The following is a 24,884-nucleotide window of genomic DNA, read 5'->3' on the forward strand; positions in this document are numbered from 1 at the left end:
AAACTTCAGCCAGCTTAACGTACACCTTGCTTTAATTGAGGAATTGAGTTGGAAAAGAAAGGAAAGGAAAGAAGTCTGCCCAAGGCTGCAGCAACGCAGAGCAAAGGAGGGAGGGGGGAACTGTGGCAAAAATAGGAAGATCTTGTTGCAGATGGCAGAAATGAAAGAGTGAGGAGTGACGAATTGTGCAGCAAGTCTCCAGAGAAGGAGCTTGGGCTGGCTGGGGACAGACCGTGCTGCTTCCACATCATCCAAGTGGAGGTCCCTGACGGACGTCGGAGTATTTTGGCAAATCTCTGGCGCTAGGACCCACGTGTGGCATCCTGCTAATTTCCTCCTCCTGATTCGCACTGCCAAAGAGGCCCCGAGGCTGCTGCCATTCCTTCTGCTCTCAGGACGGTACCGCCAGTCCCTTCACTCTCTAGCAGCCCTTCAGCAGCAGCACGAGCTGAAAACGATCTCTTGTTTGCCAGGACCAGGGGCGCCAGCCCTGCAGCGATCAGACATGATGGTAACAGGGGGGAAAAGAAATCCATTTTTGCTTTCCTAAATTCTCATTAAAGCCCATTAAAATGCAAACAGACTTGCACTGTTTCTTCTCCATGAGTGATCACTTTGCTGTCCCTGGGCTACATGACTGTCTCTTTGTAAATCCTCTGCACACGAGAAGAATCACGCTGTAGGTTTAGGTGCCATCAACCTAGGAAACCTTACTAAATATATATACTTATATATACAGGAATATAAGTGCACATATTCTAAAATACTAGATGTATTTTTAACAATGATCCCCACTTTTTTGCATTCATATTCAGCTTTCATATTCAGCTTTGAATTACCAAAGTGAAGGCCCGTGTGCCTCCAAAGACAAATGTGACGTTACAGATGCTGACAACCCCATCGCCACCCAGAAAGAATCGCGCGTGCAAATCATACAGCCGGGCTGCATCAAGCTATCCGCAGCAGAAACTACTCTATGTGTTTTCAATCCAGCCTAGGGGAGCTTCGGCTGTTGGGTTTTGGAGGGGTGGCAAGCTCCGCTACACATGCACAATAAAACGGATTTTGCGCACACACAAACTTCTCAATTAGCACATGGGAAACAGTCACATCTTTGTGAAAATAACCCAAAACTCCTGCTCCGCTCAAGTAATTTTCCCTAGACAAGCCCACTGGCACTTTACTCTTATACTGAATGGCCTCCACTTCTGATGACAGACTTGGGGCATTCACGGAAAGCTTAGCGGATGCCCCACAAGCAAAAAGGGGAAAACTAAGTGTCCTGGAAAAAAAGCTGCTTCCTTTGGCAAATGTTAAAGTAGCTGTGAGCAGGAGCTAAGCACTGGCTCCTGGTTCTTGGCTCCATGCCCAGATGCCACATTCTTCCTGCCAGGCCTTTGCATTAAAAGGCATTTACTGACTCAAGACATACCCTGCCCTGAGAAATGGTAACTCAGAGGCAGCTCTGCGTGACAGTGACACACCAGTGTCACCTGCTTGGAAGCAGTGGTCAGGAACTGGGAAAAGCCACAGCTGGACCAGCCACTCGGCTCCTTCGCAGAGGCCTCACAGACCTTCTGCATTCCTCTCCTGTCCTGGATCACGTTTTGGACAAGAAAACAGACTCTCAGGATCACTCAGCGCTACCCCAGGTTGGTCAGAAGCTCAGTACAGCAACGGCCTGGCATTTTAAGACATCAGTGGCTTAAACCATAGTGCCTTTATGAGGGAGCAGCAGAGCCAACAGGAAACGTGCCACCACAGCACTGCAGCCCGTGCGCCAGCACATGCAGCGCCCAAGCCTCCCTCCTCAGCAGGGCACAGCAACTGCTCATCGAGACAAGCTATTTTTGCAGGACACAGCCAATATATGCGAGCAGTACCCTGGGATAAGGTGCGGAACAGGAAAAAAATATCTGGGATATATATGAGTTTATCTTCCAAGAATATAAACCCCCAAGGACTATCCATCTAAGGGCATCATTTACTGCAATTAATAATGAAACAACAATCCCACCGATAATCCTTAACAAGTCACTTAGCAGTTTAATGAGCTTTGGGGATAACCCTTTGGACTGACCTGCCCCGGCCACCTCTCACTCGCAGCTCCCAGACGTGGCTGCTCCAACAGAGTTTCTGGAACCATCGCGCTGAGGTTAACAGAGAAGGATTTAAGATATTTAATTCTTTGACTAGTAAGAAATGCGAAGTTCCCAGCTTTGGGAAGGGTTTCCTTTGCCCCACTATCTGGAAGCTCCAGCTGACACACCATTACCACCCTTCAGCGGGGGACTCCGGATGCCCCAGTGCATTCACACTGGAGGTGGGGTAGCTTTTTGAGAGTTAAAATGAGCTTAAAACACTTCTTAGGTACAAAGACTTATTCAAACCGGCTCTTCTGTGCTTCCTGCTCTTTCCTTTCTGGGTCCTGCAAGCAGAGAAGGGCTCAGCTCTTTCTGCTCTATTTTCACACTCGTTTTGTTTCAACGCAGAGATCTCCCGCACGTCCTCTCCAAAAACCAACCCTTTTACAAGCCTCCACCATGCCTAAATTAAACAGCATTAAATGGACCGTTTTTGTCAAACGGTCTAAAACTCACTTTTCCTGCCTAGCCGCTAGGACATACTCAGATTTCAGGTCGCACACCCTATTTAATACATTGCCTGGAGGAGGTTTTCCAAAAAGAGTGTCAAGATATAGACAGAGGATGACTGCACACCAGTTCCTTACCCAGCAATTTACTGTTACATTCAAGAAATAGCCCAACCTTCATTTCTCAGCCTTCCGATTTTTATCTTTTCCACCAGCCTCTCCCTTGTGCTCTTCTTTCCACGTAAGAACTATCAAACAAATCAATCAAGGGATTAAATGATACAACCTTTCCCATTGTATTTGCTCTTTTACTACAGTAGACTAGACCATCCCCATTCCATTCCATTCCAAGCTCTATGTATTTTAAGAGATTACGTATTGCTGACATTGAGAGTTCCCACACACACATTCTTGCTCTGAGGCTGCATGCAGACACCAGGACAGCTAAGACGTTCATTTACACTTAGTCCATATTTGAAAGATCTTCTTCTAATCCCAACTGCAAACCATTAAGGGAACCACAATTCAGCTGATTCACCAATTTCTGCTTCTGCTTTTTTCTCCCTGCTTTTCAAAATCAACAATGAAAGGAATTTCTCTTCTGAACGAAGAGAATTTCTGAAGGAATAACTTCCAATCTCAAAGCAACTTTCAGTGCTAACTGCATGCAAACTTTCAATTTGCTCAGCCTTCTTCCTACACTCTTGCCTGATTTGCTACCTCCCTGCAGGCCCCTTTAAGCCTGGAAATCTCTTTCCAAAGTTAATTTTATCTTCCTTTTATCTGATAACACCCCTAAGGATGGCACATTCAGTTGTGCTACCAGCAAAAATGAACAAGGGAATCTGAATGCTTTATGCGCCTGCAACATCAGGAGTAATTAGGGTTTATTTACTCAGTGGCAGCAGCAGAGAGCTGGTTGGTGAATGCAAACCAGGTTCACAACACACCTGATGTTATAACCAGTCTCTGAGAATTTCAGGTTAATTAATTTTTCAGCAATTAATAATTTAACACAGGCAGTGCAACACAAAAAAAGCACCAAGCTCTTCACATGTATGCCACTATTCAGAAATAATGTGCCTTTCCTCCAACAGAGCTTGACTCCCCTCGTACCCGAACGGAGAGAAATTCAGTCCATCCCTAACAAACCTGCTTGAAACAACAGGGACATCCACAGGAAACACAGAAAATCCCTCAACCCTTTGCTCGGGCTGTAAAGACTCTCCAAGTGCAAACACGGACAGGACACTCAGAATCACTACTCTTAGTCCAGTTTTAAAGCCAGTGTAGAAGGTGGAACATTTTGCTAACTCCTGAAGCAGCTGAATGTTAAATCCATCGCTCATCTGGGAAGGAGAGTCTAATCCGCTCTCCGGCCGGGAATGCAGCCTGCGCGCAGGGAACGGCGGCGGAGCCGTCGCCGCACCGAGCCGGGCGACAGAATTCCCGCCGGAGCTCGTTCAGCCACGGAGCTGGGAACGGCACGCAGGCACGGCCGCTTCCTCTTGTACATCACCTTTAGAGTCGGCTTAAAAGACCACGCAATTTCATGCATGGTCCCTTACTGGAAGGGTCCCCACAGTGTTACTTGGGCATTCTCAAATGGAAGATATTCCTTATTGTGCTTAAAAACCCTCTATGCTGGTGGAGATTCCTGTTACACTGGCACTACCGACCCACCAAGAAAGCAATGAAAGATGGTGAAACCATAAACCTGCCGCTTTTTGCTACTTGGGAGCTCTGAGGGGACCACTTCGGCTTTCACTTAGCAGCTTTTTGTAGCCAGCACCATCCTGCCTTCCGACGATACAGCAGCATCCTTCCCGCAGCTGAAATAAGGGGCATCCTCATTCCCAGCATTAACTGGAAGAAAATGAAGTAGAAAGTTAGCCAAATCCTTCTTTACTGCCACAGTTCTTTCATGTTGTAAGTTTTCCATACAGTCTGCCTTTTTTTTTTTTTTATTTTACAAGCCAAACACTCATAATGTTTAAAAGCAGCCAACTTCAGCTGACTTAAACAACTCTTCAGCTAGGGTAGGACTCAAACTATTTTCAAATATTCCAAACTCAAATTATTTCCTGCAAACTGCTTTCTGGATTTGCATTTTCTCCTGCAGTTGAAGACCAGCAGACAGCCAAATTAAATCACGTTTAAGAAGTGACAGGATCTCAAGAGAAGAGAGTGAAACACAGTTTCATTCTTACAGCTGGCAGGATGCCATTTACCCTTGACTTTCTTTCTGTGTTTTTCTTTTTTGTTTGGTTGCTTTTGTTTTCTGTTTTAAAATAAAGACCTAAACCTTAATATATCCAGTTTAATCAGCAATTCTCAAGTTATTCACAAATTCACTTCCATAACCACCCTTAACCATACAGGTTAACAGAGGAGTCATTAAAAAACATAGTGGCTGGGAGTAAATGGCAGGTAAGAGCTGCTGAAAGACCTGTGACCATTCCTGCTCTCGCGAGGAAGACCACCTTCCTGAAGAAGGGACAGATCGAGACTCTTCCATGCTGTTCATCAAAACCTCTGGAAAAGAGCTGCTGCCTGGGTCTGTGGTTGAACAAATGCATAAATTGGAACTAGACAAGCCCCAAAATGAAGAAATAAGTGTCAAGTAAAGTAACTACAGGAAAAAACAAGGTAGACTAGTCAGGAATGTTCTTACATTTCGAGCTGCCCATTACATCTGCATTTTCATGAGGATCAACATCTCTCAAATTGTGTAATATACAGTTAAGGGATTCTGATTTCCAAGAGAATATTAATCCTCTGTAAGAAGCAGCTGGAAGATGAGAAGTACATGGCTAACTGAATCTGGGGTTGTATGCAAACGCTGACTCTCCTGCCAGGGCACGGGCTCTCGTAACAAGCTATAAAAAAAGGAGCTTCAGGCTTTGTCTCTGAGTGCAAGAAGCATGAAGTGACCTCAGCACAAATTGCTGTGCCTTATGGACTATACATGCTCCAGGTCTAAAACATGTTAGCCAATAGAGGTACCCAGTCAGCTACGCCAGTAATAGTCAAAACACTTACTCACTGCAAAGAGTTTAAGAGTTTGCTAAATAGCTTCATCCTCCCTCAACACGAGAAACCAAAGCACCAAGAAACAAAAAAGCACCAAAACACCATGGCACCTCCTGAACACTCAGTTAAATCACATTTCCCTAAGGAGAACTAATTGGGAAAGAAAACGGATTTGTTATTAGTCTGTTAGCACAAATACTCATTCTCTGGCAGTTTTTCTTACCATTCATTTCATTTTATATTTCATAAGGATTTGACAGCTTGATACACAAACTCCTGCTGGTGCAAGGTGCAACGTACACAGAACAGCTATCCTCACCTCCAGCTTCTCTATCTGGCTTGTATTCTAAGGCATTGCTACAGTTTAGATCAAGATCTTTCAGAAAATCTCCTGCAGTTATATATTGGTGCAAGTCAATTTTAGAGAGAATTGTTGAAAGGTCCATTGGCTGTTTAATTACTGTGATATAATCAGGTACCTACAAATTAAATAGATGGGTTCAGAGGTTTTATTAGACTTACACAATATCTACCCACATTATTTTAAAAAATTCAAATAAATGACTTCTTAAAAACACTGAATATTTGTGACATTATGAGCAGATAGTGGAATTAACCACTTAGCTGCTTGAAAAAGGAAGGGCTCTTTCAAAGGGCTTTGAAGAGGCACACTGGAAGGGAGAAGAAAAGGAGCAGGAAGCTGGGGAGTGTGTGTGGGACAGTGAAGGAAACAGACATGCAGAGCAGGATTTGCTTCCTTCAGCTTCAGAACATCGCAGTAAATACATTGGATTGAGCCACCCGAGCCAGGCTATGCTCTGGGCAGCAGGAAATCCGCTGCCGGAATTGCCCTTTGGAAGCAGCTGCTCTAGGCATCTCCCTTAGGAGGAGATACCTGGAGCAGAGCTAATTTGGTCTTTACTGGGAGCGTGAGAGGAGCCTCAAGGCTAATTTAGGTGAGGACACCTCTATTTGTTTAGACTATTCACATGTCAAGAGGCTGGAAGGGAAAGACGACGGATGCCCAGAGGAAAAGGGCCCTTGCTGATACACAGCTGTATTAAAATTGCATCTAACTCTGAAGTCCAAGTCTGTTAAGATGGGGGCACAGTCAGTAAATTAAATGAGAAAAAGAGGGACTTGGAAGTTTTGGGGGAAAGATGAAACCACATGTCATTTATGGCTGATCCTGTGCTGGGGAGCCAGAGAAAAAATGGCAGGCGGAATCTTGAATTTTTTTTGCAAACATCTGCTGTTCTCCTGTTCCCAGAGGAACCACTGACAGCCAACAAACATGTGACAAGAGCTTTAGGCTTTATTCCAACAGCCCCAAAGAAATCTGACTGTTTATTTCAGAGTTGTAGCATACCTACATATCAAAGTCTTTCCCCAGGCAAACTCTGGTAGTAGCTGGTCTGACTTTCTAGGAGGAAACCAGGGCTTTCAGTGACTACTCAAAAAAAGGACATTGAAGAGCCTCAGGGAGTCAGCAAAATAAAATACAAAACACTTTTTGCTCCTCCAAAAAGAAAGCTTTTTAGTGCAGTGCTAAAGATAAGCCTTTCACTAGAGCACACCAACACTGGGCAGTTAAAAATACACCCAGACAGTACAGTATTACAGACCCAGAGCAGTTTACCTCATCTGCATCAACAGGGTTTGTGAAGGCCTTGAAACGTCTGTCAGTAGCAAGTCTGAGAGTAACATCCCTTAAGAAAACGCTAAGTGCACCAAGGGACTCCTCCTCCTGCTCCTCTGCCCCTTGCGTTTCTCCCTGTGGTGGTTCCCGAGGTTCAGGCGGCGGCGCCACCGGCAGCACTTCCAGGGCCTGCCGAGCTTAAGGGAACCAGACAAGTTTATTCCATCCGCAGCACTCAAATCGGAGCACACACATAGTTACTGATAGGAAACCCACTACCAAAACAAATACTGTAAGGCTGTTAACATACAGTTAGCAAATTTTTATCCATAGAATAGCTCACCTGCTTTCTTTCTAGATGCAGGAGGTTTAGCAGCTTGACTTAAAATTAAGTCCTCAAAAAAGTTGCTTCTCTCTTCCTTAGTAGGCAACGGGATATCGAAAACTTCTCCATAATCTTCAATAAACAACTCCTGTATCTATGGCATGAGAAGGAAAGACATTTCAGGCACAAGATCAATACTCCAAAAAGAGGATTTTTTAAATTAAGCTTAATAATCATCTGAAAAGTATTAATAATAATAATAATGTTATCTTCCTGGTGATCAAGGGCTAGATTTCTTTAGGTCAGGATGGCAAATAAAATATCTTCTTTGAGGAAAAGCTCTAGAATTTAAGCTCAGGGAATGGACGAGCACAGGATGCACTGACAGAGTGATGACATCCCCCACCTTTGAGGTTTCCTGCTGAAATGGAAGCGAGTCCCTTGACTCACAAAACAACCGAGACAAACGTTCTCAGCGCTGCTTTGTGTCTAAGCAAAATTACATGATTCCGAAGGGTGCCCTCGTAATAAAAGGATCCATTTGCTTGAGGGAGGACAGTATTCGTATACTTAAAGGATTCATAAAATGAAACTGAATAGAAGAATTGGGAAAAGTGTTGATAGAAATACATCTTGGAGATCCATGTACGATACGTTTGCTGTTGCAAGCATCAAATCCAGAGCAAATGGAATGTTTTCTAATAATGTTGTAAAGGTAGCTTTCAACGTAACGCCCGCCGTTTCCCATCACACATTGATCTGTGGAATATAAATTATACTTGGTGCTGTGCTCTGAGCTTCTCGTATAAACTAGTAAAATGAAAGCTTTGGTAAGAGCAATGAACCAGCAGCACAGGCTGTTCATAAATAACTACACATCAAACTGGCCTAATAGAATAGAAGTGCATTAAAAAAAAGTCCAAAAAAAAAAAAAAAACCCAAAAAGCCTCACCATGCAAAGCTTTTAAATAGTAAAGCAAAATTTCTGATTTCACTCAAAAATTGATAGAGCTACACAAACAGAGATCCAGATTGCTGCCTCTAATGTGAGGCCTCTAATGACCACACAATGGAAAACATCACAATAGATGACCTCACAATGGACGACATCACAATGAACGACCTCACAATGGGACTCTGGTGACCTCACAATGGACGACCTCACAATGGATGACCTCACAATAGACCACCTCACAATGGGCTGCTCGCGACCTCACAATGGAAGACCTCACAATGGATGACCTCACAATGGATGACCTCACAATAGGCCTTTCATGACCTCACAATGGATGACATAACAGTTGACGACCTCACAATGGGCCTCTAATGACATCACAATGCATGACGCCACAATGGGACTCTTGTGACCTCACAATGGAAGACCTCACAATGGAAGACCTCACAATGGATGACCTAACAATGGACGACATCACAATAGAATACCTCACACTGGGACACTTGTAACCTCACAATGGAAGACCTAACAATGGATGACTTAACAATGGACAACATCACAATGGATGACCTCACAATGGACGACATCACAATGGATGACTTCACAATGGGACTTTTGTGACCTGACAATGGAAGACCTCACAATGCATGACCTCACAGTGGACGACGTCACAATGGGACTCTAATGAAATCACAATGGACGACATCAGAATGGACGACCTCAAAATGGGACTCTTGTGACCTCACAATGGAAGAGCTCACAATGGACGAACTCACAATGGACGACCTCACAATGGGCCTCTCATGACATCAAAATGGATGACCTCACAATGGACAACATCACAATGGATGACCTCAACAGTGGGACTCTTCTGACCTCACAATGGAAGACCTCACAATGGAAGACATCACAATAGACGACATCACAATGGATGACCTCACAATGGGACTCTTGTGACCTCAAAATGGAAGACCTTACAATGGATGACCTAACAATGGACGACATCACAACGGATGACCTCACAATGGGACTCTTGTAACTTAACAATGGAAGACCTCACAATGGATGACGTCACAATGGACGATCTTACAATGGACGACATCACAATGGATGACCTCACAATGGGACTCTTGTGACCTCACAATGGAAGACGTCACAATGGATGACCTCACAATGGACGAACTCACAATGAACGACTTCACAATGGGACTCTTGTGAACCCACAATGGAGGACCTCACAACGGATGATGTCACAATGGTCGACCTCACAATGGGCCTCTAATGACATCAAAATGGATGATCTCACAATGGACAACATCACAATGGATGACCTCAACAGTGGGACTCTTGTGACCTTACAATGGAAGACCTCACAATGGATGACCTCACAATGGGACTTGTGTGACCTCAAAATGGAAGACCTTACAATGGATGACCTAACAATGGACGACATCACAATGGATGACCTCACAATGGGACTCTGGTAACCTAACAATGGAAGACCTCAGAATGCAGGACGTCACAATGGACGATCTTACAATGGGCCTCTAATGACACCACAATGGATGACCTCACAATGACATCACAATGGATGGCCTCACAATGGACGACATCACAATGGATGACCTCACAATGGATGACCTCACAATGGGCCTCTAATGACATCGCAATGGATGACCTCACAATGGACGACATCACAATGGATGACCTCACAGTGGGACTCTTGTGACCTCACAATGGAAGACCTCATAATGGATGACCTCACAATGGACGACCTCACAATGGGCCTCTAATGACATCACAATGGATGACCTCACAATGGACGACATCACAATGGATGACCACAAAATGGGACTCTTGTGACCTCACAATGGAAGACCTCACAATGGAAGACCTCACAATGGACGACATCACAATGGATGACCTCACAATGGGACTCTCGTGACCTCCCAAAGTATGACTTCATAATTGGCCCCTCGTGACCTCACAACGGATGACGTCACAATGGTCGACCTCACAATGGGCCTCTAATGACATCACCATGGATGACCTCACAATGGATGACATTACAATGGATGACCTCACAATAGGCCTCTAATGACATCACCATGGATGACCTCACAATGGACGACATCACAATGGATGACCTCACAATGGGACTCTAGTGACCGCACAATGGACGACCTCACAATGGAAGACCTCAGAATGGGACTCTCGTGACTTCATAATGGCCACCTCGTGACCTCACAACGGATGACCTCACAATGGACGACCTCACAATGGGCTTCTCGTGACCTCAAAATGGATGACCTCACAATGGACAAACTCACAATGAACGACCTCACAATGGGACTCATGTGAACGCACAATGGAGGACCTCACAAGGGATGACGTCACAATGGACAACCTCACAATGGGCCTCTAATGACATCACAATGGATGACCTCACAATGGACGACATCACAATGCATGACCTCACAATGCGACTCTAATGACATCACAATGCATGACCTCACAATGGACGACATCACAATGGAAGACATCAAAATTGACGACCTCACAATGGATGACCTCACAATGGATGACATCACAATGGATGGCCTCACAATGGGCTTCTCGTGACCTCACAATGGAAGACCTTACAATGGATGACCTCACAATGGATGACCTCACCATGGGCCTCTAATGACATCACAACGGATGACCTCACAAGGGACGACATCACAATGGGCCTCTAAAGACATCACAATGGACGAACTCACAATGAACGACCTCACAATGGGACTCCTGTAAACCCAAAATGGAGGACCTCACAAGGGATGACGTCACAATGGACGACCTCACAATGGGCCTCTAATGACATAATCATGGATGACCTCACAATGGACGACATCACAATGGATGACCTCACAATGGGCCTCTAATGACCTCGGAATAGGACTCTCATGACCTCCCAATGTATGACCTCATAATGGGCCCCTCGTGACCTCACAACGGATGACCTCACAGTGGACGACCTAACAATGGGGCTCTAATGACATCACAATGGACGAACTCACAATGAAGGACCTCACAATGGGACTCCTGTAAACCCAAAATGGAGGACCTCACAAGGGATGACGTCACAATGGACGACCTCACAATGGGCCTCTAATTACATAATCATGGATGACCTCACAATGGACGACATCACAATGGATGACCTCACAATGGGCCTCTAATGACATCACCATGGATGACCTCACAATGGACGACATCATAATGGGCCTCTAATGACATCACAATGGATGACCTCACAATGGACGAGATCACAATGGATGACATCACAATGGGCCTTTCATGACCTCAAAATGGATGAAATCACAATGGACGAAATCATAATGGATGACCTTACAATGGGACTCTTGTGACCTCACAATGTATGAACTCACAATGAACGACCTCACAATGGGACTCTTGTGACCTCACAATGGATGACGTCAGAATGGACGACCTCACAATGGGACTCTAATGACATCACAATGGATGACCTCACAATGGATGACCTCACAACGGAAGACCTCACAATGGATGACCTCACCATGGGGCTTTCATAACCTCACAATGGAAGACATCAGAATTGACGACCTCACAATGGGCCTCTAATAACATCACAATGCATGACCTCACAATGGACGTCCTCACAATGGGCTTCTCGTGACCTCACAATGGATCACCTCACAATGGACGAACTCACAATGAACGAACTCACAATGGGCCTCACAATTGTCTATTGACACCACAAAGGATGACCTCACAATGGACGACATCACAATGGACGACCTCACAATGGGACTCTTGTGACCTCACAATGGGAGACCTCACAATGGATGACCTCACAATGGATAACCTCACAATGCATGACCTCACAATGGATGGCCTCACAATGGGCCTCTAATGACATCACAATGGATGACCTCACAATGGATGACCTCACAATGGGCCTCTAATGACATCACAAAGGATGACGTCACAATGGATGACCTCACAATGGACGACATCACAATGGATGATCTCACAATGGGACTCTTGTGACCGCACAATGGAAGACCTCACAAGGGATGACTCCACAATGGACGACATAACAATGGATGACCTCAGAATGGGACTCTCATGACCTCCCAATGTATGACCTCATAATGGGCCCCTCGTGACCTCACAACGGATGACCTCACAGTGGATGACCTAACAATGGGGCTCTAATGACATCACAATGGACGAACTCACAATGAACGACCTCACAATGGGACTCCCGTAAACCCAAAATGGAGGACCTCACAAGGGATGACGTCACAATGGACGACCTCACAATGGGCCTCTAATGACATCATCATGGATGACCTCACAATGGACGACATCACAATGGATGACCTCACAATGGGCCTCTAATGACATCACAATGCATGACCTCACAATGGACGACATCACAATGGATGACCCCACAATGGGAGTCTTGTGACCTCACAATGGATGACCTCACAATGGAAGACATCAGAATTGACCACCTCACAATGGATGACCTCACAATGGATGACATCACAATGGATGACCTCACAATGGGCTTCTTGTGACCTCACAATGGATGACCTCACCATGGGCCTCTAAAGACATCACAATGGATGACCTCACAATGGACGACATCACAATGGATCTCTTCTGACCTCACAATGGAAGACGACACAAAGGATGACCTCACAATGGACGACATCATAATGGATGACCTCACAATGGGACTCTTGTGACCTCACAATGGAAGACCTCACAATGGACGACCTCACAATGGAACACATCACAATGCATGACCTCACAATGGGACTCTTGTAACCTCACAATGGAAGACCTCACAATGGATTACCTCACAATCGATGACCTCAGCATGGGCCTTTCCTGACCTCACAATGGATGACATCACAATGGACAAAATCATAATGGATGACCTTAGAATGGCCCCCTTGTGACCTCACATTGGACTACCTCACAATGTGCCTCTCACGACCACACAATGCATCACGTCACAATGGGACTCTAATGACCTCAGAATGGATGACCTCGCCACGGATGACCTCAGAATGGACGAACTCACAATGGGCCTCTCTTGAGCTCACAATGGACAACCTCACATTGGATGACCTCACGATAGGGTTCTCGTGCCCTCACAATGGATGACCTCACAATGGACGACATCATAATGGGCCTCTAATGACATCACAATGGATGACCTCACAATGGACGAGATCACAATGGATGACATCACAATGGGCCTTTCATGACCTCAAAATGGATGAAATCACAATGGATGAAATCATAATGGATGACCTTACAATGGGACTCTTGTGACCTCACAATGTACGAACTCACAATGAACGACCTCACAATGGGACTCTTGTGACCTCACAATGGATGACGTCAGAATGGACGACCTCACAATGGGACTCTAATGACATCACAATGGATGACCTCACAATGGATGACCTCACAACGGAAGACCTCACAATGGATGACCTCACCATGGGGCTTTCATAACCTCACAATGGAAGACATCAGAATTGACGACCTCACAATGGGCCTCTAATAACATCACAATGCATGACCTCACAATGGACGTCCTCACAATGAGCTTCTCGTGACCTCACAATGGATCACCTCACAATGGACGAACTCACAATGAACGAACTCACAATGGGTCTCACAATTGTCTATTGAAACCACAATGGATGACCTCACAATGGACGACATCACAATGGACTACCTCACAATGGGCCTCTAATGACATCACAATGGATGACCTCACAATGGGACTCTTGTGACCTCACAATGGGAGACCTCACAATGGATGACCTCACAATGGATAACCTCACAATGCATGACCTCACAATGGATGGCCTCACAATGGGCCTCTAATGACATCACAATGGATGACCTCACAATGGATGACCTCACAATGGGCCTCTAATGACATCACAAAGGATGACCTCACAATGGATGACCTCACAATGGACGACATCACAATGGATGATCTCACAATGGGACTCTTGTGACCTCACAATGGAAGACCTCACAGTGGACGACATCAAAATGGATGACCTCACAATGGGCCTCTAATGACCTCACAATGGAAGACCTCACAATGGATGACCTCACAATGAACGACATCACAATGGGCCTCTAATGACATCACAATGGATGACCTCACAATGGACGACCTCACAATGGATGACCTCACAATGGGACTCTTGTGACCTCACAATGGAAGACATCATAATGGACGACCTCACAATGGACGACCTCACAATGGATGACCTCACAATGGACGACCTCACAATGGGCCTCTAATGACATCCCAATGGATGACTTCACAATGGACGACATCAGAATGGATGACCGCACAATCGGACTCTTGTGACCTCACAATGGATGACCTCACAATGGATGACATCACAATTGACGACCTCACAATGGAGGACCACACAATGGGCCTCTAAGGACCTCACATTGGATGACCTCAGAATGGCCCTCTTGTGACCTCACAATGGACGACCTCACAATGGGCCTCTCACGACCTAACAATGCATGACCTCACAATGGGCCTCTCATGACCTCGCAATGGATGACCTAACAATGGACGACCTCACAATGGGCCTCTCGTGACCTCACAAAGGATGACCTCACAATGGGCCTCTTGTGACCTCACAATGGACAACCTCACATTGATGACCTCAGAAGAGGGCTTCTCGTGACCTCACAATGGATGACCTCACAATGGACGAACTCACAATGAACGAACTCACAATGGGCCTCTAATGACATCACAATGGATGACCTCACAACGGACGACATCACAATGGATGACCTCACAATGGGACTCTTGTGACCTCACAATAGAAGACCTAACAATGGATGACCTCACAATGGACGATCTCACAATGGGCCTCTAATGACATCACAATGGCTGACCTCACAATGGACGACATCACAATGGCTGACTTCACAATGGGACTCTTGTGACCTCACAATGGATGACCTCAAAATGGGACTCTCGTGACCTCACAATGGGCCTCTCGTGAGCTCACAACGGACGACCTCACAATGGCACTCTTGTGACCTCACAGTGGATGACCTCACAATGGACGAGCTCACAATGGGACTCTTGTGACCTCACAATGGATGACCTCTCAATGGATGACCTCACAATGGACGATCTCACAATGGGCCTCTAATGACATCACAATGGATGACCTCACAATGGACGACATCACAATGGATGACCTCACAATGGGACTCTTGTGACCTCACAATGGACGACCTCACAATGGGACTCTCGTGACCTCACAATGGGCCTCTCGTGAGCTCACAATGGAGGACCTCACAATGGCACTCTTGTGACCTCACAGTGGATGACCTCACAATGGACGAGCTCACAATGGGCCTCTCATGACTTCACAATGCACAACCTTAAAATGGATTACCTCACAATGGGCTTCTTGTGAGCTCACAATGGACGACCTCACAATGGACGACCTCACAATGGGCCTCTAGTGACCTCACAATGGACGACCTCACAATAGATGACCTCACAATGCGCCTCCCGTGACCTCAGAATGGGCCTTCCCTGACCTCAAAATATAGATGGAAACCAAAAGCATGAAAAGAATATGGAAGAGAACAACAGGAATACAAATAAGAACAATCTCCTTAACAATAACATTAACAAGAACATAAGCAACAAAAAACACTACTTGAAAAATCAAAACAGAAACATTTCCATACCACGTTCATGACGGCATCTGTGGGCCCAGCACTTGCTGGCAGCAGCCAGGGTGAAGGGGCCCGTGGCCTGCAAGGGCCAAGGAGCCGTTGGCATTCGCAGCCCTGAGAGCAGGGCTCTCTGTGCCAGGGGTCTCTCTGTGCCGAGCGGTGGGGCCCGGAACAGGCAGTGCCGGGCCTGCCCGCAGCAGCCTCCTTCCCCCGGCAGCCCCTCTGGCAGGCAGGCGGGGAGCCCAGTGCCAAGCGGAGCAGAGAACAGGGCAAGGGCAGCGGTGGCAGCGCTGAGGGGGGCGCGGCGGCTTTGGTGCCTCCCTTGGGAGGCGTCGCACAGGCCCGCAGCTGCCCCACACCCTGTGGGCACCACGAGTGGCCCTGGTGCTGCGCAGACCTGCTGCTCACCTGGCCTTGCTGCTGCGTGGCCAACGCTGGGGCCACTGCTCCACGGAACCCTGGGAAGCATCGGTGTTCCCGTGGCGATTACTGCCCCTCTGGAACGTTCCGTACTTGCTGGGGGGTGACAGCAGTGGCAGGGGCCAGGGGGCCGCCGTGAGGAAGGCTGCTGCTGTGCTGGGCTCCTCCTGGCACGGATGAGCCCGGTGGCAGAGAGCAACGTGCGGCCTCGGCCTTGCTGGCTGCCAAGGAGGGCTCCTCAGGCAGCGCCCTGGCACGGCTGCCGCCTGCCTGCCCACAGGCCGGGCTCCGCTCGGGGCTCTGCTTTGAGCCCTGCATCGTGGTGGGCTCCACATTGTTGCTCTACCCTTTAGGACTTCTTGACCCAGGCCTCCCATCTGTCAGCTCCACGTGTCTTATCTCTAGACACTTGACGCCTTCACATCCCATCTCTGCAAGGACTGGGATATCTCCATACAAATTACGACTCCTTGACCTCCAAATCCTGTCTCCGGGAAGACCGGGATCTCTTATCTCCATATGATTTACGACTTTTTCACCTTGGGATCCTGCTTCTGGGAGGACTGTGGCATCAGCTCCAGGTGCTCTATCTCCATCAGCACCAGGCCCAACTGATGCTCTGCAGCGTCTACGGAGCGGCGCTGGCACTGGAGCTGGGGGAAGAGGAGCACCAGAGCATGCAGAAAGGGGCGGACTCTGCAAGAACAGAGACATAAAAGGAGCACGGATTTCCCCTCCTCCGCCGCTGTGTGCTATTTCCCTCCCAGGTGTGTGGTTCATCCCCTGCACCCACACACACGCTTTCTTGCCCTCAACATCCCTTGCACCGAGGGCTGCGGGACAGCGCCTGCACCCAGGCACCTGGGCCCGCACCCAGGCGCAGCCAGCGACACTCAGCTGCACTGGGGGTGGTGGCAACTAGAATCCTGCTGCATCTCTCCCGCTTGCTTCTCTTTTCCTTCCTTTTCCCTTCCTTTTCGCCCTGGCCTATTGCGCATATGAGAATAAAACTTACAAGCTTTTTACACATTTGACCCAGTTTGTGTTTTAATCTCGCTCTTGGGATCGTATCAAAACCTGCCCTGACACCGCGGCTTTCATCTCTGCAGACACACGCACTCCCTCGCCCCCACGTTAGCCGTGGTACTTCTTTTCCCACCGGCCCGACCCTGGGTCCGGGCCCCCCCCCACACACCACAACTTTACTAGGTCGGGATGGTTCTTTTCCACCAAAATGCTGTGGCGGGGGCCCTCGTCCCCTGGCGGGGCCTCGTCAGCTTTCCTTATCCTCGTACTTTTGGCCGTTTTTCGGCCGTTTTTTGGCCATCTTTCGCGGCCGCTTCTCGGCTCGCGGCTGCGCTGGCGGCGCCTCACGGCAGAATGGCACTGCGCGTGCGCGGGGGCGGGGACTGCGGCTCCTGCCCACTGCGCAAGCGCCCTCTCGGCAGCCGGGGGCGGGGCAGGGGAGAGAGGGAGTCCTCCCGCGGTGGGGGGGCGTGTGCGCATGCGCAGTGCGCCCCTCCCCTCCATGCCGGGGCGGGGCGGAACCGCGCGGCACCAGGAGGCTGTTGCCCGTCCCCCGCGGTCGCCATGGACACAGCGGAGCCGGTTGCGCAACGGCCTTTACTGTCGCCCTGGAAACATGGGCGGGAAGAGGGGGACCGGGAGGGATTTGGGGTGGATAGAAAAAGTAAAATAATAATAATAAAAAGAAGAAATAATAACAATAAGAAGTAATAATAATAAGAGGAAATAATAATAATAAGAGGAAATAATAATAATAAGAGGAAATAATAATAAGAAATGATATTAATGTTAATATTAATATTATTTTTATTAATAATAATAATAATCCCCAGTGGCCACTGGGGATGATTTTTGGGCCTGAGCTGGCTGGGAAAGAACACACGACACTTAAGCTGCGACACAGGAATGTAGAAAGAACAGGGACATAAAAGGAGCCCGGATTTCCCCCCCAGGTGTGTGGTTCTTCCCCTGCACCCACACGCACGCTTTCTTGCCCTCAACATCACTCGCACCGAGGGCTGCGGGACACCCCTGAAAGAAGAACAAAAATAATTAAAATTAAAAAGAAATAATTACAAAAAGAAATAAATAATAATAATAATAATGATAATAGTGGCCAGCTGCCGTGGGGATTTTTTTTGGCCTGCTTCTTTAGCTTATTTAGAACAAAACCCACTCTAGCATGAAGTTAAAAATGCAGAAAAAGCATTTTCGCTACTTAATATCTTTTAATATCATTTGTTGTATTAAGTATTTAGCAAATATGTTTTCAGGCAGATGTTTCTGAAATGCCTGTCTTTTATTACACACATTTGCTTTCCAACGCTTAAAAATAAAAGTCTTCCAGCTTTCCCTTCAGTTAGAAGGAGACTTTCTTTTTAATTCCAATCAAGTGTCTTCCCATTAACATTTGGAAAGATGACTGAAAGGGGGTTCACGAAGCTCGAACAAGCATGAGAGCAAGTCTGGCTGATGCTAGTGCCATGCAAATAGACAGTGCCGTAAGTGATTTTAACTCGTTGTGTAAGAGGGATTTTTCCAGGGTTTCTGATGGAACCTTCTGTAGGGTGCAGCTTTCCTTAAGGTGTAAACTTATTCTGTTGACTTGATCTTTATGTTCGATTTGGTGTGGGTGGTCTTTCTGAGCACGTTGCAGTGTTAAAAGAGATGGTGATTTTTCTGCTGCTTTATATGGAAGAGAAATTCAAAATTCAGCCCCCAAGGTAACACACCTTTACAAAACTCTAATTCAGCTGTCTAGGGGAGGATATTACACTGAGGCATCAATATATTTTTTTTTGTGTTTCAAACATTTGGGCATTGTTGAGGTTTTTCTTTTTTTAGTAGTAAAAATAATTTATTTAAAATGTATAAAATCTTGAGTATACGCAGCTTCAAAATGTAAGCAAAGGCCTTGGCATGATAGAAGACCTGGTGTGTGGTGCTTTAAAAAGGGAGTATCACTTGCCTTAATCTATTAATACTAGGGGTTCTGCCTCTGCCTTTTGACTCAAGACAAGCTATAATGCAAGCACTTTGTTTCTAGGCTAGAAAAGAGATTTTCAAGATTCACACACGAAACTGGACCCCTAAACCATGTGACACGTATCTTGATGAGCTGCTGGTAACTTCAAAAATCAAGTGAGTTCCTGCATGTGACTGAGTCTGTGGGAGTTTCAGCTCGTGGTGCACGGCAGGGGGGAACCAGGCCCTTGCACCTCGCTGCACAACTAGCCAGGGAGCCAGCTCCGTGTCCTCAAAGCCATCAGAGTGAGACACTTCCATCCACTTATTGCTTTACTTTCTGTCTCTCTGAACAGTGAGTGGCTTGTGGGGCAACTTCCTCAGGAGAAAAGTTTTGCTTAGAAGGTTCAGGAGAAAAGTCTGGCTGGTTTGTAAGTGTGCAGGGTGGCTAACAAAACCTCTGTAGTGCAGCAACACTTTTCACATTTCCTATTACACTGTTTTTAACCTGCATGCAAAGTCTTCGCGTGTTGCACTTTGGCACCTTGACCTTTCTGTGTTGCCAGAGCCTGACATAATGCTCCGTTTGATGTTCTGTTTTATTAGGATACTGTGGTGCTGATATCAAGTCCGCATGTGCTGAAGCCGCCCTCTGTGCTTTGTGGCACTGCTACCCTCAGATATACAGAAGCCCTGAGAAACTGCAGCTAGATGTCTCTTCAATTAAAATAACAGCAAAAGATTTTTTCATGGCTATGGAAAGAATTGTACCAGCTTCACAGAGGTCTGCGGCTTTGCCCGGACAAGCATTATCACCTATTTTTAAACCACTGCTTAATAAGACTTTTCAGAGAATTTTACGAGTCCTGCAGAGAGTATTTCCCCACGCAGAACTTGTCCTAAAGAAGGACCAGCAGCAAGGCAGGACCATAACATGTACAGCTGGTTAAAACTACTTGTTGTTTTAGCTATCATCATTTCACCTCATATCAATTGAAGTATTTGTGGATCACACTGTGCGATGTGTGAGATCACATGCATCAGATTTCCTGGCAACATCCTGCTAGCTTTTCTACCTGGAGACTTGCTAGGTTCATTTTTATTGGTAGAACAGGCAGAAAGCCACAAGTGCAAGCAGAGATGTTAGGTGATCCATAATTGCTTCCCCTCTCTCTTCTCTGCTTCTACCTTCTCCTCCCTGAGTGATCTTGGAGGATCTTTATACAGAAGATGGGTTGATCTACACACCCTGGCTTAGGAGTCTTGAGACAAAGGGCCATTGGTGGCCATCACATTCATTTAATTCCCATACTTTTACCGTGGGATACAGATTCCAGACACACAGCCTCGTGGGTTGTGTGGGTGACTAACAAGTACAGGAGTTGTTGCTGATAATCACAATTCTTTGTTCTTGGGGGAAAAAGGGACATTTGGCCAATGAGGAAATATAACTTTTGCAAAATATAAGACTTAGGCGAGCTTTGTAGATCCTTGGGCAACCTCTTTAGGCTGTGGTAGGATCAAGTCTTCAAAAACAGCACTTAGTGTGAGCCCATCCAAGGGAGAAATAGAAGATAAGTGGGTTTGGGGGCTCCTTTGGAAGCTGTATTAGAGTGAGACATGCAGGCTATCCAGGCAAGTTAACAAACCCTTCTTGTCTTCCAGATGATATGAACGCTACTTTACAAAGTGATTTCATCTGGAGTGATGAGGAGTCACTTTCAGCCTTTGAAGATGAGGAGACTTTTCCTGAAAAGACTTGTCAAAAGAAGAAAAACTTCCTTGACTTCAAGAGGTAAATGCCTGTCCCCTTTTAGGTTCAGAACTTCAGCTTGTTGTGTCTTTGGAAAGAGATTAGGCTGCTTGTGTCTTCTCTCAAGAGAAACTAGAGACAGAGCAAATTAACACTGATGTCTTTATTCATCACTATGTGTTTTAAGCTTGCTATTTTCTCATTTTGTTCTAGAAATGCTTCTCACCAGCCAACGTGTCACAGGCCAAGGCTCTTGCTCTCTGGAGAGCCAGACCGTGGGCAAAGCTCCCACTTGGCGCCTGCAGTCACACACACCCTGGAAAAGTTTCCAGTTTATACCCTGGACCTGCCAGTTCTGTTTGCTAGTGCCTCATCACCAGAGGAAATATGTGCACAAGTATCCTTTTTTTTTTTTTTTTTCTTCTCTCTTTAATCTCATGAGATTCACTGACTGTCTGTAAACTGCTCAAGTGAGGTAAGTGAAATTGTTAATGGAGGTGGTCTGCTTTTACTGTACTTCATTATTGTATTATAACATTTTGAGCTTTGATGAGAGATGGACACGTAAGCACAGATGTTCTATTGAGTCGTGCGGCTCTTCAGAAGTTAACTTACATGTAAGCAGTCTTGCAATCAGGCAGCAATCTGGATCTCTGTCTGTGTAGCTCTCAATTTTTGAGTCAAATCAGAAATTTTACTCTATTATTAATAAGTTTTGCATGGTGAGGTTTTTTTTTGTTTGTTTGTTTGTTTATTAGTACGTTGCCTTTATGCACTTCTATTTTATTAGGCCAGTTTGATGTGTAGTTATTTATGAGCAGCCTGTGCTCCTGGTTCATTGCTCTTACCAAAGCTTTCATTTTACTACTTTATCCGAGAAGCTCAGAGGACAGCACCAAGTATAATTTATATTCCACGGATCGATGTATGGTGGGAAACAGCTGGCGTTGCATTGAAAACTACAACGTTATTAGAGAAGATTCCAGCATTTGCTCCGGTTTTGTTGCTTGCAACAGCAAACGTATCGTACGTGGATCTCCAAGATGAGGTATTTCTGTAAACACTTCTCTCAATTCTTCTATTCAGTTTCATTTTATGAATCCTTTAAGTAATACTGTCCTCCCTCAAGCAAATGGATCCTTTTATTACGAGGGCACCCTTTTGAATCATGTAATTTTGCTTAGACACAAAGCAGCGCTGAGAACGTTTGTCTCGGTTGTTTTGTGAGTCAAGGGACTCGCTTCCATTTCAGCAGGAAACCTCAAAGGTGGGGGATGTCATCACTCTGTCAGTGCATCCTGTGCTCGTCCATTCCCTGAGCTTAAATTCTAGAGCTTTTCCTCAAAGAAGATATTTTATTTGCCATCCTGACCTAAAGAAATCTAGCCTTTGATCACCAGGAAGATAACATTATTATTATTTTTCAGATCATTATTAAGCTTAATTTAAAAAATCCTCTTTTTGGAGTATTGATCTTGTGCCTGAAATGTCTTTCCTTCTCATGCCATAGATACAGGAGTTGTTTATTGAAGATTATGGAGAAGTTTTCGATATCCCGTTGCCTACTAAGGAAGAGAGAAGCAACTTTTTTGAGGACTTAATTTTAAGTCAAGCTGCTAAACCTCCTGCATCTAGAAAGAAAGCAGGTGAGCCTATTCTATAGATAAAAATTTGCTAACTGTATGTTAACAGCCTTACAGTATTTGTTTTGGTAGTGGGTTTCCTATCAGTAACTATGTGTGTGCTCCGATTTGAGTGCTGCGGATGGAATAAACTTGTCTGGTTCCCTTAAGCTCGGCAGGCCCTGGAAGTGCTGCCGGTGGCGCCGCCGCCTGAACCTCGGGAACCACCACAGGGAGAAACGCAAGGGGCAGAGGAGCAGGAGGAGGAGTCCCTTGGTGCACTTAGCGTTTTCTTAAGGGATGTTACTCTCAGACTTGCTACTGACAGACGTTTCAAGGCCTTCACAAACCCTGTTGATGCAGATGAGGTAAACTGCTCTGGGTCTGTAATACTGTACTGTCTGGGTGTATTTTTAACTGCCCAGTGTTGGTGTGCTCTAGCGAAAGGCTTATCTTTAGCACTGCACTAAAAGGATTTCTTTTTGGAGGAGCAAAAAGTATTTTGTATTTTATTTTGCTGACTCCCTGAGGCTCTTCAATGTCCTTTTTTTGAGTAGTCACTGAAAGCCCTGGTTTCCTCCTAGAAAGTCAGACCAGCTACTACCAGAGTTTGCCTGGGGAAAGACTTTGATATGTAGGTATGCTACAACTCTGAAATAAAAAGTCAGATTTCTTTGGGGCTGTTGGAATAAAGCCTAAAGCTCTTGCCACGTGTTTGTTGGCTGTCAGTGTTTCCTCTGGGAACAGGAGAACAGCAGATGTTTGAAAAAAAATTCAAGATTCCACCTGCCATTTTGTCTCTGGCTCCCCAGTACAGGATCAGCCATAAATGACATGTGGTTTCATCTTCCCCCAAAACTTCCAAGTCCCTCTTTTTCTCATTTAATTTACTGACTGTGCTCCCATCTTGACAGACTTATACTTCAGAGTTAGTTACAATTTTAATACAGCTGTGTATCAGCAAGGGCCCTGTTCCTCTGGGCGTCCCTCGTCTTTCCCTTCCAGGCTCTTGACATGTGAATAGTCTAAACAAACAGAGGTCTCCTCACCTAAACTAGCCTTGAGGCTCCTCTCAAGCTCCCAGTAAAGACATAATTAGCTCTGCTCCAGGTATCTCCTCCTAAGGGAGATGCCTAGAGCAGCTGCTTCCAAAGGGCAATTCCGGCAGCAGATTTCCTGCTGCCCAGAGCAGAGCCTGGCTTGGGTGGCTCAATCCAATGTATTCACTGCGATGTTCTGAAGCTGAAGGAAGCAAATCCTGCTCTGCATGTCTCTTCCCTTTGCTGTCCCACACACACTCCCCAGCTTCCTGCTGCCTTTCTTCTCCCTTCCAGTGTGCCTCTTCAAAGCCCTTTGAAAGAGCCCTTCCTTTTTCAAGCAGCTAAGTGGTTAATTCCACTATCTGCTCATAATGTCACAAATATTCAGGGTTTTTAAGAAGTCATTTATTTGAATTTATTAAAATAATGTGGGTAGATATTGTTTTAAGTCTAATAAAACCTCTGAACCCATCTATTTAATTTGTAGGTACCTGATTATATCACAGTTATTAAACAGCCAATGGACCTTTCCACAATTCTCTCTAAAATTGACTTGCACCAATATATAACTGCAGGAGATTTTCTGAAAGATCTTGATCTAAACTGTAGCAATGCCTTTTGTTGCAGAGAGTTAGGGAACGGCGGCCGGAAGATACCGTGCTGTACGGAAAGATAGGGCCCCTAGTAGCCAATAGTGTTTAGTCTATGGTGTAAGCAGA

General features: G+C 46.0%; 1 protein-coding gene and 1 pseudogene across 1 annotated transcript; one reads left to right on the top strand and one right to left on the bottom strand.

The window, feature by feature from the left end:
- The window catches only part of LOC148596071 (polycystin family receptor for egg jelly-like), a 365,012-nt pseudogene that overhangs the window by 82,140 nt on the left and 257,988 nt on the right, over positions 1-24,884 (bottom strand).
- On the top strand, positions 18,350-23,756 carry LOC148596075 (ATPase family AAA domain-containing protein 2-like). Its single transcript, XM_088530599.1, has 6 exons — positions 18,350-18,372; positions 21,717-21,900; positions 22,357-22,551; positions 23,014-23,149; positions 23,297-23,401; positions 23,710-23,756. Exons 1-6 carry the CDS (start codon positions 18,350-18,352, stop codon positions 23,754-23,756), a joined length of 690 nt encoding a protein of 229 aa, XP_088386725.1.

The sequence above is a fragment of the Tinamus guttatus genome, unplaced genomic scaffold (genome assembly GCF_059628265.1).
Source record: "Tinamus guttatus ecotype Peru unplaced genomic scaffold, ASM5962826v1 Tinamus_guttatus_pri_ptg000031l, whole genome shotgun sequence".
Lineage (NCBI taxonomy): Eukaryota > Metazoa > Chordata > Aves > Tinamiformes > Tinamidae > Tinamus > Tinamus guttatus.

Bases quoted from the DNA above. Each gene is read 5' to 3' on its own strand.
- LOC148596075 (XM_088530599.1), top strand. From the start codon at position 18,350: ATGGACACAGCGGAGCCGGTTGC. The intron at 18,373-21,716 runs GCAACGGCCTTT...ATTTTGTTCTAG, and splicing joins GACACAGCGGAGCCGGTTGC to AAATGCTTCTCACCAGCCAA. The intron at 21,901-22,356 runs GTATCCTTTTTT...CTCTTACCAAAG, and splicing joins CAGAGGAAATATGTGCACAA to CTTTCATTTTACTACTTTAT.